We start from the raw sequence: 19,209 nt of genomic DNA on the forward strand, positions 1-19,209 counted from the left end.
CGCAATGCACTGGTGATGACCTCACATATTACATCACTCATGACATGGTCAGTGACATCACTCATGACATCACTGATGACATCATCCTTGTGAAAGAGTGGCAGACCTCCTCTCAGCGTAATATAACCTTTGATACACACATTCAAAAACAGAAACTAAAATTTTCAAAAAAATGGAGATACCAATACCAGTTACACCAACCTATTCACTAATTCCACCATCTATATACACATCCACTCATTCACTAACAGTTCTATATAGTCACTCATACATGTACTCACTCATCATATGTGCTGATACACCTATACATCCTGTTACACACCGACAGTCATCCATAGAGTTACTCACACACATACTCACACATGCAAATAATCTATCAAACATCCATTTATTTGCATACACAGCTATACACACACTACCACACTTATTTCTTCGGAAACTTACACATACTTACTCTCTTAAACAATCACTTATAGAAACACATACTTATTTAAACAGGAACTCTTCCAATCTCTCACATATACTCACTTATATACATCAATACTCACATATACTAGATTAAAACATATGTAGTTACTCATATAGATACTATTGAGAAAGTAATTCACTCAGTAACACACCCATACATACACACATTCACTCATACAGTCCTGCAAACATGCTGTCTTCAAAACATATAAAAAACAATGAGTCAGTCATTCAGGCATCTATGCGCTAAGTAATACCCCCCACCAAACCATACAGACACTCATACTGATACTCAAAAAAACAACTAATAACCCATATACACACTCATGTAGCTACTCACCAACCCATGCAGCCACTTAGACACGAAGTGAAACACTGATACATATATTTAAATATTTAAACATTACTCGCTAATATATGTATTCACTAAGATACACTTAATAAGTCAGTTATACAATCAATTTCACACAAAAAACATCCATTTAGACACGTATTTAGCCATTTATTCTTCCATCGACCTTTAGATATACATATATAAAAAAATATTTATTTTTCAGAAAGCCACATATTCACTGGATGATGTAATCAGTGATGTAATATGTGACGTCCTCAGCAGTGCATTGCGGGCGCGCGAGTTATAGTTAGCTGAACTAACTATAACGGGGGAATTTCAAAGGTTTTGTATGAGTGAAATGTCCAGCTAACTAGATCATGTGTGAAACCTATGTTTTTTTCAATGAATTTGCAAGGTTTTTTAAATGCTAAATCCTTACTATAACGTGTGTGAAACCTATGGTTTTTACAGTGAACATATATATATATATATATATATATATATATATATATATATATATATATATATATATATATATTCACTTAAAAACCATATGTTTCAGGCTTTATATAGTTAGGGATTAGCATTTAAAAAACCCTAGAAATTCACTGAAAAAACCATAGGTTTCAGGCCTTATATAGTTAGGAATTAGCTTTAAAAAAACCTTTGAAATTCACTCAAAAACTGCTGATGATGTCACATATTAGATCATTCATGACATGGTCAGTGACATCACTGATGACATCTCAAATGACATCACTGATGACATCACTGATGACATCATCCAGTGAATTTGGTTTGCTTCTTTATTTAAATATGCATTATATATATAGCAATTTGCATTGAAGAATGAGTGGATATATATAAATAAATATTTGGATGGAGGATTTAGTAGCAGTGTAATTGACTGTTTACTTGACCAATTTATAGTGTCTCACTAAACTGTGTGATTATCTGTATCACTTTGTCAGTTGTGTAAACTGGTTCTCCAGTTGGTTACTAGCTATGTGAAAGTCTATATTAGTTATTGATTAGATAACTGAGTATTTGTATGGGAGAGTGAAAGTGGGTGTGGTTCGGTGGGGAGTGTGTGACTGTACAAGGATGTGTGAATAGTTGATTTAGTAGATATATGAAGTTAAAATTACATGTTCTAACAGTTTGGGTGAGTGAATCTCTTCAAGGGTGTGGTGATGAGTAAATATATTTCTCAATGGTACATGTCCAACAAACTAGAAAAATAAAAGGCAGTGTATGTGTCAGTTGTTGTATATAAATAAGTATCCACAAGACTCAATGATTGTGTGAGTGACTGTATGGATAACTATATACTTGTTATAATGATTTTATAATTCACTAAGTATGACTTAGTATCTAAATGAATAGATGAAGTGGTGTTTGTATAAGTGTGTAGTTAAGTAAGTATGTAAGTATGATCCATTGTTTGCCTAAGTGAGTAGGATGACTTCATATGTGAATAAGATGTGTGCTGCTGTGTAATGTTGATATAGGTGTATAAGTATTTTTGATAGTGTTCTATTGTTCATTGACAGCATGTATGAGTGAATCTACAGGTAAGTGATTAGATGTGTGCATACATCTATGAATCACTGAGTGGGTTTTTAGATACTTGTATTGCTGTGACAATGGATTCAAATATGATACTCTGTATTTTACAAAGAGTGATGAAAGATTTTACTTGTGTATGAAAAGGTGTATGTGATTGTCACGTGGATGATGTCATCAGTGATGTCATCAGTGATGTCATTTGAGATGTCATCAGTGATGTCACTGACCATGTCATAAATGATCTAATATGGGACATCATCAGCAGTGCATTGCGGGTGTGCGAAATATAGTTAGTACAACTAACTATATAGGAGCAATTTCAATGGTTTTGTATGAGTGAAAGGTCCAGCAAACTATAACAACCCTAAAACTTTTTTTGAGTGAATTTCAAAGTTTTTTTTAAAGCTAATTCCTAACTATATAAGGCCTGAAACCTATGGTTTTTTCAGTGAATTTCAAAGGTTTTTTAAATGCTAATTCCTAACTATATAAGGCCTGAAACCTATGGTTTTTTAAGTGAATTTGCAAGGTTTTTTAAATGCTAATTCCTAACTATATAAGGCCTGAAACCTATGGTTTTTTAAGTGAATTTGCAAGGTTTTTTAAATGCTAATTCCTAACTATATCTGGTGTGAAACCTATATTTTTTTTGAAAAAACTTCAAAGGTTTTGTAAATGCAAATTCTAGTAGTGAATAACATTTTTATATGTTAATAACCTTCTGGTACCACCTGAGCAGCCATCTTGTTTCTCAGTAGAACTGAGGCGCAAGAGAGCACAAAACAAGAGTGGAAAACACGAAAAGGGGGCAGGGTAGAGACCCCTGACCCCCTAGCCCTTCTCAGGTTGTCCCAGAAGGCCTCCCAAGGGCAAAATTATTATTATTTTTTTTTTAATAAAATCGCGGGGTACGCGCACGCTACGCACACGGTACACGTACGTACGCGCGCATGGTAGGTGGGTCTCTACCCTGCCCCCTTTTCGTGTTTTCCACTCTTGTTTTGGGCTCTCTTGTGCCTCACTTCTCCTGAGAAACAAGATGGCTGCTCAGGTTGCCCCAGAAGGATAATAACATATATAAACGTTATCCGCTAATAGAATTAACATTTACAAAACCTTTGAAATTTATTGAAAAGAAATATAGGTTTCACGCCTGATATAGTTAGGAATTAGCATTTAAAAAACCTTCCAAATTCACTTAAAAAACCATAGGTATCAAGCCTTATATAGTTAGGAATTAGCATTTAAAAAACCTTGCAAATTCACTTAAAAAACCATAGGTTTCAGGCCTTATATAGTTAGGAATTAGCATTTAAAAAATCATTGAAATTGCTCCTATATAGTTAGTTGTATCAGTGATGTCATCAGTGATGTCACTGACCATGTCATGAATGATGTAATATGTGACATCATCAGCAATGGATTGCGGGTGCGCGAAATATAGTTAGTACAACTAACTATATAGGAGCAATTTCAATGGTGTTTTAAATGCTAATTCCTAACTATATAAGGCCTGAAACCTATGGTTTTTTTAGTGAATATATATAAGCATTATGCTTACCATGCGTGGTAAAGTCGTGTGGTAAAGGTATGTGCATGGTAAAAACGTGCATGGTAAAAGCTGCGTGGTAAAGGCACCGTGTGCTAATTCCCTCATTGTGAAGGCTGTTTCCCCTCTGAACCACACCTGCATGATGCATCCTCAATGCAGGCCTTCCTATCCAATTCCCTTGTCAATGGCCTCTTCGATGACGACGCAGACCTCCGCATCTCAATCCCTCAGCACTGCCACTGTGGAACACCTCCTCGATGCAGTATTTTTCAACACCCCGCAAAGCAGCTTTAAGGTACTTGCTTTCAGTGGGCGTAACTTGCTCATGCTCCATCACGGTCTGTCTGAACTTGTCACTCTGTCCCTGTCCTGGAGTGACAAGATAACCACAGTTGGTGCTTTGTGCTTTTAAGTGCTGTGTTTACTTAAAGCATTACATTCAATATTTCAAGTTCTGCTGACTTGATTTTTCTTATTTTGTTCTCAAATAATTTAATGCACTTTACTCTATTTTTCTAAATTGGTGTGGTATTTTTCATGTGGTGTGTTTTCACTTTATTACTTTTGAAGTGCTGTATAAATACTTTACACGCTGCCTCTTAGTAAAGCCTCCCAGAAACTTACGCTGAGGTTATTTTGGGGTTTGCTTGTTTCTTACCCTGACAGAGATTCTGGATTCTGCTTGAGTAGGGTTTCACCCCCTATCAACACTACGTGCAGTACATTGAAGGTCCACGTCTCTTGAAGTAGTAGTCAGAATGCAATTAATTTCTGCGAAGTCGGTCCCAGAGAAATGAGTATGCCTCAACAAATACAATTATTTGGCAAGCAATAGCATGGATTGCTGCTTAACTGTCAAGTGTCCATCAAATATAACACTGCCCAGCAGAAACAAATATTTGCCAAGATCAATCAATCAATCAATCAGTGGTTTATAGAGCGCGCTACTCACCCGTGAGGGTCTCAAGGCACTGGGGGGGGGGGGGAGAAATGCTGCACCGGGTCAGTCAAAAAGCCAGGTCTTGAGGACTTCCCTGAGCGTGTGCAATGTAGAGGAGCGTCTTAGTTTGACAGGGAGGGTGTTTCAGGTCTTGGCTGCGATGTAGGAGAAAGCCCTCCCACCCGTCCTGCTTCTGTGGATGCGGGGGACCTCAGCCAGGGCGAGGTCGGCGAAACAGAGGTTCCTCTTGGGTACGTGGAAACATAGTCTGTCTTTGAGTTATTTGGGTCCGATGTTGTTGAGGGATTTGTAGGCATGGGTGAGGAGTTTGTAGGTAACCCTCTTCTCGATGGGGAGCCAGTGGAGGTCTCGCAGGTGTTGGGTCATGTGCCCGTGGCATGGTGTCCCAGGACGAGTCTGGCTGCAGCGTTCTGGATGGTCTGAAGCTTGCGTAGAAGAGCTTTGTTGATTCCGGCGTAGAGGGCGTTGCCATAGTCGAGTCTGCTGGTGATGAGTGCGTGGGTTAAAGTACTTCTGTAGTAGGGGGGATCCATTTGAAAGTCTTCTGGAGGATGCAGAGGCAGTTGAAGCTGGCAGAGGAGACAGCGTTGATTTGGCTGTTCATGGAGATGGAAGAGTCGAGGATTATGCCGAGGTTCCGGGCATGGTCTGTAGGGGCGGGCGGGCGGGCTCCCGAGGGCGTAGGACCACCACGTGTTGCCCCAGGCAGAGGTGCAGGGTCCGAGGATAAGTGCCTCAGTCTTCTAGGAGTTGAGCTTTAGGCAGCTGTCCTTCATCTAGGATGCTACGTTTCTCATACCTTCCTGGAAGCTGAGTCTGGTGATTTCTGGGTTCTTGATGAGGGAGAGGATGAGTTGGGGGTCGTCAGCGTAGGATACAATGCTGAGCCCATGTTGTCTGACGATGGCAGCAATGGGGGTCATGTAGATGTTGAAGAGTGTTGGGCTTAGTGAGGATCCCTGGGGTACTCCGCAGACTATGTCCGTGGGGTCGGAGAGGAAAGAGGGGGGGGGGAAGTCTGACCCTCTGTGTTCTGCCAGAGAGGAAGGATCGTATCCATTCGAGGGCGGATCCCTGTATTCCCGCGTTGAGGAGCCTGGCGGCTAGTGTGTGATGTGAGACGGTGTTGAAGGCGGGGGAGAGGTCCAAGAGGATGAGGGCTGCGGTGTGTCTTTGGTCAAGCAGCAAGCAATCGTCGTTGGTGGCAGCAGGGAGAGCAGTTTTGGTGCTGTGGTTGCTGCGGAAGCCGGATTGGGAGGTGATCAGATTGAAGTTTTCCTCAATGAAGGCTGAAGCTGGGCGTTCACAAGTCTTTCGGTAACTTTCGCTGCGAAGGGGAGGAGAGAGATAGGCCTGTATTTCTTCAGGTCGGTAGGGTTGGCCGTTGGTTTTTGAGGAAGGGTTTCACCTCTGCACATTTCCAGTCATCAGGGCAGGTGCCGGAAGTGAGGGAGGAGTTGATAGTGTGGCGTAGTTCGGGATCGATGGCAGAGACAGCCCTGTGGAAGATGTGTGGGGGGGGGGGCAAGGGTCCATTGGGGCTCCTGAGTGAGTCTTCCTCATGGTTGAGGTGATGAGCTCAACGGACGCGGTGTCCCAGGAGGTGATGGTCGGCTTCTCTGCAGTGGTTGGTGGTGTCGTGCTATCGTCTGTTGGCTCGCTGAAATTGTCGTAGAGGGCTTTGATCTTTAGGTGGAAGTAGGAGCTTAGTTTGTCGCAGAGTTCCTGGGATGGTGCAATGTCGGTGGCTGCGCAAGAGGGGTTGGGAACTGCTGGATGATGTTGAACAGCTCCTTTGTGTTGGATTCGTTGGTCTTGACCTTCTCACTGATGAAAATTATTTTGGTGACCCTTATACGCTGGTGGTAGTCCTTCAAGGTGATCTTGTGGTCGTTTAGTGCTTTCGTGGTCTTCTGGTTCCGCCAGGTTTTTTCAAGATGTCTGCAGGCGCGTCTGGCTTTTTGGAATTCGGTGGTTAACCAAGCGGCCTTGGGCAAATGTTGTTTGGCAGTCTGTCGGATGGGTGCCAGCTTGTCAGTGCAGCAGGCGACCCAGTGGTGGAATTACCTGGCTGTGGAGTTGGTGTCAGTGGAGGCCTTGGGGGGGTGTTGGAGGAGGGTGGAGTTCAGGTGTTCTGCGGTGACCTTGCTCAGTTCCGTCGAGGCGGGCGCAGGCTAGGTTTTGGCGTGGTGGTGGTGTTGAAGGTGAAATGGACGCAATGATGGTCGGTCCAGGAGGGTTGGGTGGTGTGGCTGAAGCGGATGTTTGATCCTTCTGAGAAGATGGGGTCAAGGGTGTGCCCTGCTCTGTGGCTGGGGGTGCTGACGAATTGTTTCAGTCCTAGGTTGGCGAGGTTCTTGAGGAGAGCGGTGGAGTCGGGGTCCTGACTGTTCGTGAGATGGAAATTCAGGTCTCTGAGCAGGACGTAGTCAGTGGAGGTGATGGCGTGGGGTGCGGCTAGCTCGGCAATGGCAGTTGCGGGCTGGGCGCGGGGACCTGGTGGTCTGTAGATGAGTGTACCGCGTAGCGTGGTCTTGGGACTTGTCTGGATCTGGAAGTGGAGGTGTTGTGTTCCGTGTTGGAGTGTGGGTCGCTGGAGGTCTTCTGAATTATGGCAATTCCCCCACCACGGCAGGTTGGCCGGTCCTTTCTCTGGATCTTGTAGCCATCAGGGATGGCTGTGGCGATGTCGGTCGGAGGTGGCGTTGGTCCAGGTTTCCGTGACGAATGCAACGTCGGGCGCGAGGGTGTCGATCAGGTCCCAGATTTCAACAGCGTGTCGGTGGAGGGAGGGCGCGTTGAGGAGGATGCAGGTGAGGTTTCTGTGGGTTGTCCCGTAGGAGGTTCTTCAGTGGTAATTGCCGTTGTGTCACAGGTGAAGGATCTACGGCAGTGTTTGCATGAGAACTATCCCTGGGTGTTGTTGGGTGCGGCTCGTGCGCAGTCGGTGAGGCGCCTGGGTTTGAGCCCACGGAGGCTGGCAGAGTTGTAGCGGTGAGGTCCAGGAGAACCAGGGTTCCTGCCGCTGGTCGATGTCGGGCGCAGATGGGCTTGCCTTAGGCGCGCCAGCGAGCGACCGCGCAGCGGTCTCCATTATGTAGGGGAGGTGGCGGGTTGTAAAGCTGGAGGCGGGAGTGGGGTTGAGGGGCGGGGCTAAGGAGAAGCAGGAGCGCCGAAGCAGGAAGCAGTAAAACGCTAAAGCGCTATCAGAGGCAGAACAGAAGTTGCTAGCTGAAGTGAAAAACACAGACAAATAGGGGAAAAACACGTCAATTTAGCGATGTGACATGAATGTTATAGAATCATGTGCAAAGAATGTCCGCAGATATTTTGCAAACATTTGTGGTACAGTGACAAGCAGTGAACAGACGTTGCAACTATACTAGGAGATGTGCGCGCCCTATAGATGCATGAATCCGGATGAGGTATTCATTAGTCTACTAGGGCAACTTGTATTTCACAGCATAACAAAGAGTAAGTGTTGTGACTCGATTTAAAAGAGCACCACAAGGTTTCCACCACAGATCGATTGTACAACTAATCTTAAGGATAAGATGGCACCTTCTTTGAACTGCCTTGGACGTTGGAGGGCAAGGCCTGTTAATATAAGAACAACGTTAGGAAATATTAATGTTTTGCACAGGAGGGAGCACAGTAGATCCCAACAATTACCATATGCCCAAGACCCCCCATTCGGTAGAAACGTCATAGTGGATTCCTACTCCACATTGCCTTAGGAATGAAAACACACGCTGCTTTTTGTGTGTCTACAGCACCCGTTACAGCACCCGTGCCCTTAGGCGGCATAAGGTCCAGTCTGTCTTTCCCCTCTACTGAAGACAAAAGTGCATCAATCAAAATGGCACGAGCTTTGTCAACACTGTGCAAAACTAAGCAAAATTCAGCATTTTACAATTTTAGAAAAACTTCACTAAACAGCTTGAGAGTCTTATAATTGCGAGAATAATTCCGCAGGTGAGTATTTATTGAATAAAATGGCAAGTGAAAGATTACAGAACAGATGGTGCCTGCCATTAAGTGTCCAGTAATGTGCATATTATTAGTGACTAAAATAACCGTCAAACGGTGGAAGTGCAATGAAAAACTTGAAATCCCACTGACAGGGTGAAAAAATCCGTAAGTGCTCTTTTGAGAAAGGTAATTTAGCAAACAACGAAATAATGGACAGGGGCGGTTTAATAATAATGCTGATCTGCAATTTACATTTTAGGACGTTAGGAGTTTAGCTTTTAACATCCTGCTAATCCACATCATGTCAAAAAAGGGGAAACAGAATATTTAATTATTTCACATTTTTATGGCGTGCTTTTTCCAAAGCAACGTTTGAAACATAGAAAAGCATGTTTCGGAAAGCACCTAGTCAAGAAGGGGAAATACATCTCTTCATTATTTGAAGTGTTTCTTGGATATGTTCTTTGATGTAGCAAACCGCATTACATTTAAAATGCAAAATCACAGATGGCGCAAATGGTATCTTAAGAATCTGGGCGCAGACTCGAGTACTGTGATTTTTTTTTAACAGTGTTGTGTGCTTAGAGGTTGTGAGTGTGTTTCCCCTTCTGTTAATGAAGGTTCAGACTATGCCCCCCAAAAGTCTCACATGACATGAACTCACAAAATTATATTTTTATAGAGCTAGCAAACCACAAGAAAAATCTGAGCACTTTATTAAACATTTTTAGATGTCTTGCGTGTTAAAAATATGAACATTTTAACCTTCTTTCTAAAGTGAAACAGAAACCTTGGTCCAGAACTTTAAACCACATGATAAAACAAGCATTTGCAATGCAATAGGTCTCGCATTAGGAGTTTGAGCTATTGGTATTGTAAATGAATAATGTTGTATTTATGTGTTGGTTTTGAAAATAGTGAAATTAATAGCTTTGTCATTTACAATGCTAATACTTTTAACTTTCGCAACTGTGACACATATAGCATTAGTAATGCAATGTGTTGTATTTACGTGACTTAGATGTATTGATATTACAAATAACAATGGCTTTCAATTTTTTTTTAATAATTAATACTTAAATAAAAGTTATTGTAATTTATAATGGCAATAGCTTAAACTTTTGTAAATAACGTTTGTGAAGATTATGTTCAGTGTATTTTATTGTGAGGAAAATCCAAGAACAGAAGTGAAATATTAACATCTTTTTGTGACATTTGTAATAAAGCTTGAAACATTTAGAGAACATATTTGAACCAGTTGTTGTTGAATGGTTGCACAGATTGATGCTGTGGTGGCGTTGAGTGATGTTGTGGTGGCGATGAGTGATGTTGTGGTGGCGACGAGTGATGTTGTGGTGGCGACGAGTGATGCTGTGGCGTTCAGTGATGCTATGGTAGTGCATAGTGAGGTTGTGGTGCCCCTGAGTGATGCCATGGTGGTGCTGAGTGATGCTGTGGTGGTGCGATAGATAGAGTGAGGTGTGTTGTGGTGTCAGACCTGAGAGTGATGTGCTCTGTTGTGTGTGATGTGGTGTCAGGCCTGAGCATGATGTGCTCTGCTGTGTGTGATGTGGTGTCAGGCCTGAGCGTGATGTGCTGTGCTGTGTGTGATGTGGTGTCAGGCCTGAGCGTGGTGTGCTCTGCTGTGTGTGATGTGGTGTCAGGCCTGAGCGTGATGTGCTTTGCTGTGTGTGATGTGGTGTCAGGCATGAGTGTGATGTGCTCTGCTGTGTGTGATGTGGTGTCAAGCCTGAGCGTGATGTGCTCTGCTGTGTGTGATGGGGTGTCAGACCTGAGCGTGATGTGCTCTGCTGTGTGTGATGTGGTGTCAGGCCTGAGCGTGATGTGCTCTGCTGTGTGTGATGGGGTGTCAGGCATGAGCGTGATGTGCTCTGCTGTGTGTGATGCGGTGTCAGGCCTCAGCATGATGTGCTTTGCTGTGTGTGATGTGTGACAGGCATGAGCGTGATGTGCTCTGCTGTGTGTGATGTGGTGTCAGGCCTGAGCGTGCTCTGCTGTGTGTGATGTGGTGTCAGGCATGAGCGTGATGTACTCTGCTGTGTGTGATGTGGTGTCAGGCATGAGCGTGATGTGCTCTGCTGTGTGTGGTGTGGGGTCAGGCCTGAGCGTGATGTGGTGTCAGGCATGAGCATGATGTGCTCTGCTGTGTGTGACATTGTGTAAGGCCTGAGCGTGATGTGCTCTGTTGTTTGTGATGTGGTGTCAGGCCTGAGAGTGGTGTGCTCTGCTGTGTGTGATGTGGTGTAAGGCAGGAGCGTGGTGTGCTCTGGTGTGTGTGATGTGGTATCAGGGATGAGCGAGATGTGCTCTGCTGTGTGTAATATGGTGTCAGGCATGAGTGTGATGTGCTCTGCTGTGCTGTCAGACCTGAGTATGATGTGCTCTGCTGTGTGTGATGTGGTGTCAGGCATGAGTGTGATGTGCTCTGCTGTGTGTGATGTGGTGTCAGACCTGAGTGTGATGTGCTCGGCTGTGTTAGGTAAGAGAGAGTGAATAAACAAAGTTTAAAGGTGTGCACCGCTCTGCCCCTTACGGTGCCTGCCAGCTGCTGCTGAAAGGGATGGGCTAAAAGGGAGTGGCGGAATGCAAGGAGCACAGCTGTACCCGTGATATGATCAACACATTTTATTTACAACTCTTTCACAGAAAGCACACAGGTGTGCTGGAAAATGTAGTAAAGGGTGGGCTTTGTTATCAAAGAGTCCAAACCGAAGCTTTTTTCAAGTGTTTACTGCAACAGCGCTCCAATATTTTGGGAATGTACGAACCAGGACGCCCAATATAAACATTGGTTTTCACGTAGCCAAAACGGGGGAAGCAAGGTCTGAAGGACAGTCGGTGTGATCTTGGGCATGACAGTCTTCAGCGAGCAAAGCCAGAAACGGCGGGGGGCGGGGGACCGGATTCCTTTGAAGTCTCAAAGGCAGCCAAATGGTATGCGATGTGCACGCGCCTGCACACATGCACTGTAGGCAATCCGCCTGCTTGAGAGCATTTTTTAAAGCCCCTTTACATATGTCTCGCAGACAACGCATGTGCGTTGGCTAAAACAAGACCTAAAAATTCAGGACGTGTTGTCGTTTTTTATCCTGGGGCGCCTGACGATATATGACTTTATGCATAAATGCCAGGGTACTGAACTCAGTTACTGACCAATGGGTACTCAGAGGGAAATGGCATTAACAACATGGTCTAAACCACACGTGCCCCAAGAGCACAAGTATTACCAAGCATGCCTTGACCACGCTTATGCCTGTACAACGCATATTCCTTTACCACTCATGCCTTTACAACAATTTCCATTGCAACAGTGGTAAAGGCATATGCGTAGTAAAAGAAGCCAGTGCTATAGACTTGCAGCAAATGGGCGGGGGGGGTGGGGTGAGAGGTGTTGGAGACTTCCTGCCCAGACTTCCTGCTTCCTTCCTTCCTGCAGCTTGCGGAGTACTTCTTTGGCCAGGGTTGGGGTAGTTTTAGGGCTGGGGGCGGGGTTTTAGGACTCAGGGCAGGGGGTTGTGTAGTTTTTAGGGTTGGAGGCCAGTTTTATGGCTCAGGGAGGGGGCTGAGGTGTTTTTAGGGCTGGGATCGGGGTAGGTTTTAGGACTCAGGTGGGAGCTGGGGGGTAACCTTTACCACGCATTTACCTTAGCCAATCATGCCTTTACAATGAAATTTGTTGTAAAGGCATGTGTAGTAGAGGCATGGATGCTCGCCTAGCTACACACGCGGAAACCCTCACACTGCTTAATACAATCAAAAAAGGCAGCTGCTTGTTTATATTTGCATTGCGCTTTCACTTTAGCGGGATGCAAAAATAAACATGCGGCTGCCTTTGCGAATCCCAAATTTAAAACAAGCACTCACCTGAGGATGACTTCTTCCGGAGGCAGTCGGCCTGAAATGGCTGCCGCAATCTCCGACTGTTTCTCAATTCGGGGGCGTGTTTTTAGCAGTTGAGTGACGGATGACATCACGGCTTAAAAACTTTTTAAAAAACGCCCCTGAATCGCAAAAAGGCGGGGCTTGAACTGAGTGATGCCCCTCTCCTCCAATGGCTGGCCAGCATTTACGAGGCCAGCCAATGGAGAAGAGAGGCGGGTTCAAGCCCCCATACTGCCAAAACATAAAATCTCGGACTCCGTCCACTGCGTGGGACGCTAGTCCGAGACCTAAAAAATCAAATGTTCCATTGTTTTACTATTATTTTTATGGTCAAAGTCCATTAATTTACCCTTTCATGAACCTATTTCACACATTTCCGATGTACATTTAAAATAAAGTTGATCCGTTACTTCTTTCAAATGAATTGCCAGCAGGCCCGTTCATATCTTGTTTTTTTATTGTGAAGGGTTCCTTCAAGATACCAGTTTATTTGAGAAAGCCTTCTTTACAAGAGTTTCCTCTTCATTTGTCCTCCGTTATTTGTTCCCCTTCCTTATTTTTTTTTACGAGTCTGATTTACAAAAGTACTTAGACACCTCAGTAATACAGACGGTGACATGATTTGCGAGTGCAAACTCATAAAAGTAATTAAAAAATGTGGATTTGCACTCGTAGTGGATGTAAAAACATTTAGAACTGCTGTAAGACCGGACTCCAAAGCAAAATGCGCTAATGCTAACTATTGTCCACAGATAGTAAAAGTGCAATAATAATTCGAATTATTACTTGTACAGACAGCATGTTTTGTCCCCTTCACTAGCTCCTTTGATGCCACTTGGCTGAAAAACACATAAAAAGAGGTTGAAATCAGAAGCCAGAGCTGGCAACCCACATGGTGAGATGATCAAAATGGTATTGTTTGTTTGTGGTAGCAATCAAGTATTACTTCCAGGGCAGAAAGTAAACTCATGGCTAAAGTTGCCGACTTTGGAGCTGGGGGACCAGGATCGAGCCTCGGCTGAGCATCCCGTGATTCAGGGCAAATCACTTAATCTCCCCGTGCCTATCTCCCCTTGTGTAACTGGTGCTCACATAAAGCGCTCCGATACCTTCGGGTCGAGTTCGCCCTATATGAATCTGCACACATAAAAAGAATTAGCTCGTGCTTGCGCACACGTTAGTGCTGGCGGACGAGTCTTTCTGGTGACTGCTTTGCTTTCTGACAGAAGTCTGCCAGAACACATTAGAAGCAACCTGAGCCGCTCCGTGACGCGCACGTACCTCGGGGGAGACGGAACCTTATGTAAAAGAACATCTGCACCATCACGGCAATCTGTTCTTTCAGTTTCACATATGAAACGGTTATATTTAGTTTGCACAGAGCACTGGTTTAGAGGCCGTGAATTGAACTAGCCTTCCCTTGATGATTGCACACAACATGCCAATGTAACTCTTCCGCTTAAATTACGTTAACTACAGATGTAGCGGTGAGAAGGAAGTGAAAGAAAAGGAAAAGCAACTCAATCCTAATTAAGGAAGTAATCATGGTAAAGTTAATAGATTATTCTTAATAGGGCGATTAATTTGTGGAGGTGGGATACACCTGATCACGAGTCACACTGTGCAAACATATGTGCCGTTTAAATTATTTATTAAGGATCACATTTTAAAAAATGGCAAAGCAAAAATATATTAATAACTCTGTTTTTCAATGATTGACTACCCAGGCAATGAGAACCATACCAGTTTCCGTGAGTGGCACAATAGATGTTATCTAGCTATTGTATTCACCAGACCAGACACACTATGGGCTGTTCATGTTTCTCACCGATTACATATTTAAGGGAGATTTAAGACAGTATGATAGCTATCTTGGTCGTTTTAATTAATGATTTATTTAGAATTTAATGTTTATGACACCTGAGCATAAGTGTAGACTGGCATGGGATGGTATGGGGGCTGTTGGAGATTTTGCCTGGGTGCTGCACACCACAGAAACCCTAGTGATAGACAGATGAGGGAAGAGAGTGCAGTTGTAGTGTGTGGGTGGACCTCAGGATTGTAGCATACAAGGCTTAAGCTGAGGAAAGGTGAACACCAGGTCATGGGAACTCAAGTGGATGGTGCGTGGATGTTGGCAGATGGATGCTATTGCTAGAGCCCTGGATATAGGGACGAAATGGCATCTTAATAGCAAATTGTTGTGCTTCCTCGGCCATCCATCGCCTTTTAATGATGTATACTGGCTAAGTACTACAGAGAAAAATCTAGAACTGGTGCCTGCATGGTGGTAAGACAGAGAAGGGTGATAAAAAGACAGACCAGGAAGGGTATTGCGTTTTTGGAATTCTTTCCAACTTTTTAAGTTGTTTGAATGTCTTTCAGATCTTCTGTCCGGGCGTATAACGGTATCAGTATTTGAAGAATGGATGAGAGGAAATTTCTGGGCCTTAGTGGTCTGAATGAACTTGAGAAAGCAGTGCACCTCTAATTTCATATTAGCTTCCATAAGAAAAACAGGATCTGCAATATTATGGCACAGTGATCAGCTCTGGATAGTGGTACCCAAGGGAAGAGTATGTGAGAAATGTGGGAAAGAGGCACTGCACTGTCAGCAGGTGGGAACGCAAAACCACTACAAGAAGAGCAGGATCCAGTCAAAACTAATAGATAGTGGCTACCTTATCACAGCAAAAATACCCAGTGGTGTTCACAGTGTAAATGGGGAGCACGCAATATCCTCTCTGGAGGTTGTGTTAAATCTAAATGCCGGGGAGCTGCAAAAGGGAAGGATGAGAATGATGCTGCAAACTAAACATCATGCAGCATCAACAGGGCTTGGAGGTGTGGTGCTGATTTAGACAGGAGCACTAGAGTGAAATGGATGAGATGGAAGTTGTTTTAAGTCCAATTTAAAAGGATACGAGAGGGAAGTTTGAAATCTTAAACAGAAACCAGCATGAGATTAGAAGGCCTGAAAACTCTGAAAATCAAAAAACCGAGGTGTTCAATTAACGTGCTGAGATATTAGAGAACTTATACTATGGTATAAGGAGGCCATATACATGATAGCTATTCAGGATAACCACTCACTATACAATTTCCTTTTCAATTCAATACATATACATATCTTTTACTTGGCAGCAATTAAAACTGATACGAATCTGCCCATCCTACACCAATGCTGAAAATTCCCATTTAATAGGAACAAATGACGTCTGTGACCAAGACTGCTGAAGCAAATATGCAAGTCATTATGGCAAGTGCGATCCAAAATCAGAATAATAAAGACGAAGCACAGGAGAAAGAACATGGGCTATTTAGGGATCACTGAGAGCTTTGGAATGGGCACAATGGATCCTAAACGATTACAAGATCAGTTCAATGAAAAACACATTGTAAACATGGTGACACTATACATCTGCATAGTAAGATCTGAAGGCCCCAATGAAAGTGTACAGGCTAAGTCCAAATTGATCAAATAGCAGTACAAGCGTTAACAGTTTTCGGAATTAAACAGGTAAGAATGCTAATATTTTCCAGAAAGTATTCTTACCTGCAATGTGTCACTTCAATGCATTTGAACTGCTGTCCAATCAGAGCATGGTGGCGCCATTGGCAAACATATATTTTTGCCACCTATGTGGCTACAGGTATTCCAATAGGCACTATACATCTTGTTAGCCAGATAGGCAGCAGTGCTGGTAATCATAGTTTTGATGAAGATGCATCTAGTTTTGAAAATGGTGTGAGCAAGGGAAGTCAAACTTCCACAATGGTGGGGATATGTGGTCATATTTCTTCAAGCCCTTGAGGTGTGAAGGATATCTTTAAGGGTGGCCGCCGTGGAGTCTATAAGACTGGTGAGAAGGGGATTGCCACTATCCAGATTAAAGAATACAAGGACTTGAACTACAGTTCTAAAAAGGTTTCTGAAAGGAATGGTTTCACTTTTGTTTACTAGAGAGTGTTATGACCCACATACCACATTAACCTTCCATAACAGATTAATTTTCTGTGCTATCTTCAGTGGTCTTACAGGAAAGTAAAAAAAGACAAATTGGATAAAAACTATTTTACCAATGCCATTTTGCAGTCAGAGAGCACACACTGTCGCACAGCCTTAAAACCAGACAAAAAGAGAGAGTGACATTTTTGAAAAAATTGGAATGACCATGTAGAAAAAGTGGATTTGCTATAAATGCTATATCACTGGTAGAAAGCTTAGGGGTGATGGGGATTATATCCCATTTCTTGTGAGACAGATACTGAAATGGGTAACAAGTAAGTATGTAGGAAGGCTGGAAGGGAACAAATCTGAATGCCACTCTGTAACTGTTGTAAGCATAAAGATCCAAATAAACCTCAGTATTCTTAGCTATTCAGGTTTGTACCATTTGACTTCCTGTAAGACCACTGTAGTTGGCACAGCAAGAAATAGCCTATTTTTTTTAACATTCTCATAAGTCACCCTTAAAGAGTGCCCTTATAAGCCTGGGGGAAAGGTGCTAATACATAAAACTATGGCACACTACATATTGGTGTCAGTGTGCACTTATAATGAAGTAAATTGCTAATGGTGAGGGAGTAAAAGTGGAGCTTGTGATCAACTACTTCACGGGCTCCTGTTAAACGTGGTGGTATTTCCCCAAGAATAGGAACATGGGGTGGAATTTTGCCACACGCCATTTTTAATGACCTGGTGTCATGGTGTTATATTACCGGGGGTTCTCAAACTCAGGACCCAATAATTTCAGGCCCTAAAACACTATGTCTAGTTTCCTGGGTGTGCAGATGATTAAACCACTACTTGGGCAGGGGTAGTGGACTGGGGCAGAGCCCAATCCCACCTAACTCCCTTGCCACCATGGCGTAGCATATAATGCTCTTCTCCATCAGGCCCAAGATTCCTGACACCCCATGACATCCACCTACTCCCAAAAGCTAGACAGCCCCAGGTACTATCATAGGCGGGCTGCAAGCAACAGCTCATTCACCCTCCCTCACTCACAGCACGTCACAGGCAGAGGAGATTATGTTGCCCATGCCATACCCAACTCCACCAAGACTTTCGCCTGCCACCCCAGACCCACTCCAGCCCTCCCACTGACTTCTTTCACCTGCTATGAGCAGGCAGAAAATGTAAGCAGATTGTTCTCTGCAACCAGGGAAAACCAGCGAAATGCGATCCCTATTCATGGGTCAAAGTGGATAGCACACATTCCAGAAACAAAGCTTGTAATTTCCAGACTATGGTGCCAGCATACTGAGTCCCCGGCCCCACTGTATTCTTGCACCAAATTCCAGGAAAGACAATCATGTGAATTTATGCCTTCTGCACGTGTATTATAGTGATTTTCAACCCAGAATGAGAAGTCAGATCTAGACAAAGTAAAAGAAACAAAGCGTACCCTTGGAGGTGTTGGCGGTGGTGTTGTAGGAGTAGTAATTTCTTGAGTTTCAAAAACATTTCCATAATCTGGCGCGATGCCTTTGATCGGCAGAGGTGGAGGGGTTTCTCCTATTTCCGGTGCTGACCCATTGAGTTCTGTATCTGCAAAGAATGGAACACTTTATCAGCTCTCTGAAATACCCACTGTAACTTCACGGTAAAGCTATTCCCGTTAGAATGTATAGCATAATAAAATACGATAAATGCCAGAGTGAAAGTGAAAGGCAAAATAAAGTAGAAGAGAAATACTAAAAGGGAAACAAAAAAGAATACAAAGGTTAAATGCATATACACACACAAAATCTGAGGTGCAGTAACAATGTTTATGATTAAACTATATTAGTCAGCTCTGTTGTAATTTGCCTTTACATATTTTTTCTTTAAAACAGAGTTGAAAGATGCCATCTTGTTTTCCTCTGTTTTGAAAAACAAACAATTTCACAATTCATTACTTAATCCATTACTTTAATTAAAGAGATTCCTCAGTGAGACATGATCTGAGGACAACATACCATTTAATAAAAATTTTAAAATTAAATATATGCTTTAAAATGTCATAAAGAATTCCAACACTACCCTAGCCTAGGGACACTATAACGATTGTAGTTTCCCAGAAGGTGTTATGGAATTCCACATTTTTCAAAATGTAAAGGATTTTTCCATCTGTAAATTTAACACGTATACACGTATCCCTGTGTAAATACTTTGCAAAAGTACCTATGTCAGATCACGGCCACTTAGAGCTGGTATTCTCAACTGAAATGTCATAATCTGTGCTATATAATGGGAAAATGTTGAATTTATACATGTTTAGCTCTTAACCTGCACTGAATTTCACCATAGCCAGACAAAAAAAGTTAGCTTGCTCTTGTACAATAACAGATTACCAGCCTAGTTAGCCACTGTTGGATGAGACTGAAGGGAAGAAAGTTAAATACATACCCGGAGATGGGTTGGTAGTCAATAGAGGAATGTCCAAAGGCTAATTTCAAATACAT

General features: G+C 43.2%; 1 protein-coding gene across 1 annotated transcript in view; it reads right to left on the minus strand.

Annotated features, from left to right (window-relative positions):
- Positions 1-19,209, minus strand: part of DOCK1 (dedicator of cytokinesis 1) — a 1,358,032-nt gene that overhangs the window by 14,101 nt on the left and 1,324,722 nt on the right. The window contains exon 51 of the mRNA XM_086922569.1: positions 18,171-18,313. Within this exon, the coding sequence (XP_086778695.1) occupies positions 18,171-18,313 (143 nt within the window). The remainder of the gene's footprint in view (positions 1-18,170; positions 18,314-19,209) is intronic.

Source organism: Lissotriton vulgaris, chromosome 5, assembly GCF_964263255.1.
Source record: "Lissotriton vulgaris chromosome 5, aLisVul1.2, whole genome shotgun sequence".
NCBI lineage: Eukaryota > Metazoa > Chordata > Amphibia > Caudata > Salamandridae > Lissotriton > Lissotriton vulgaris.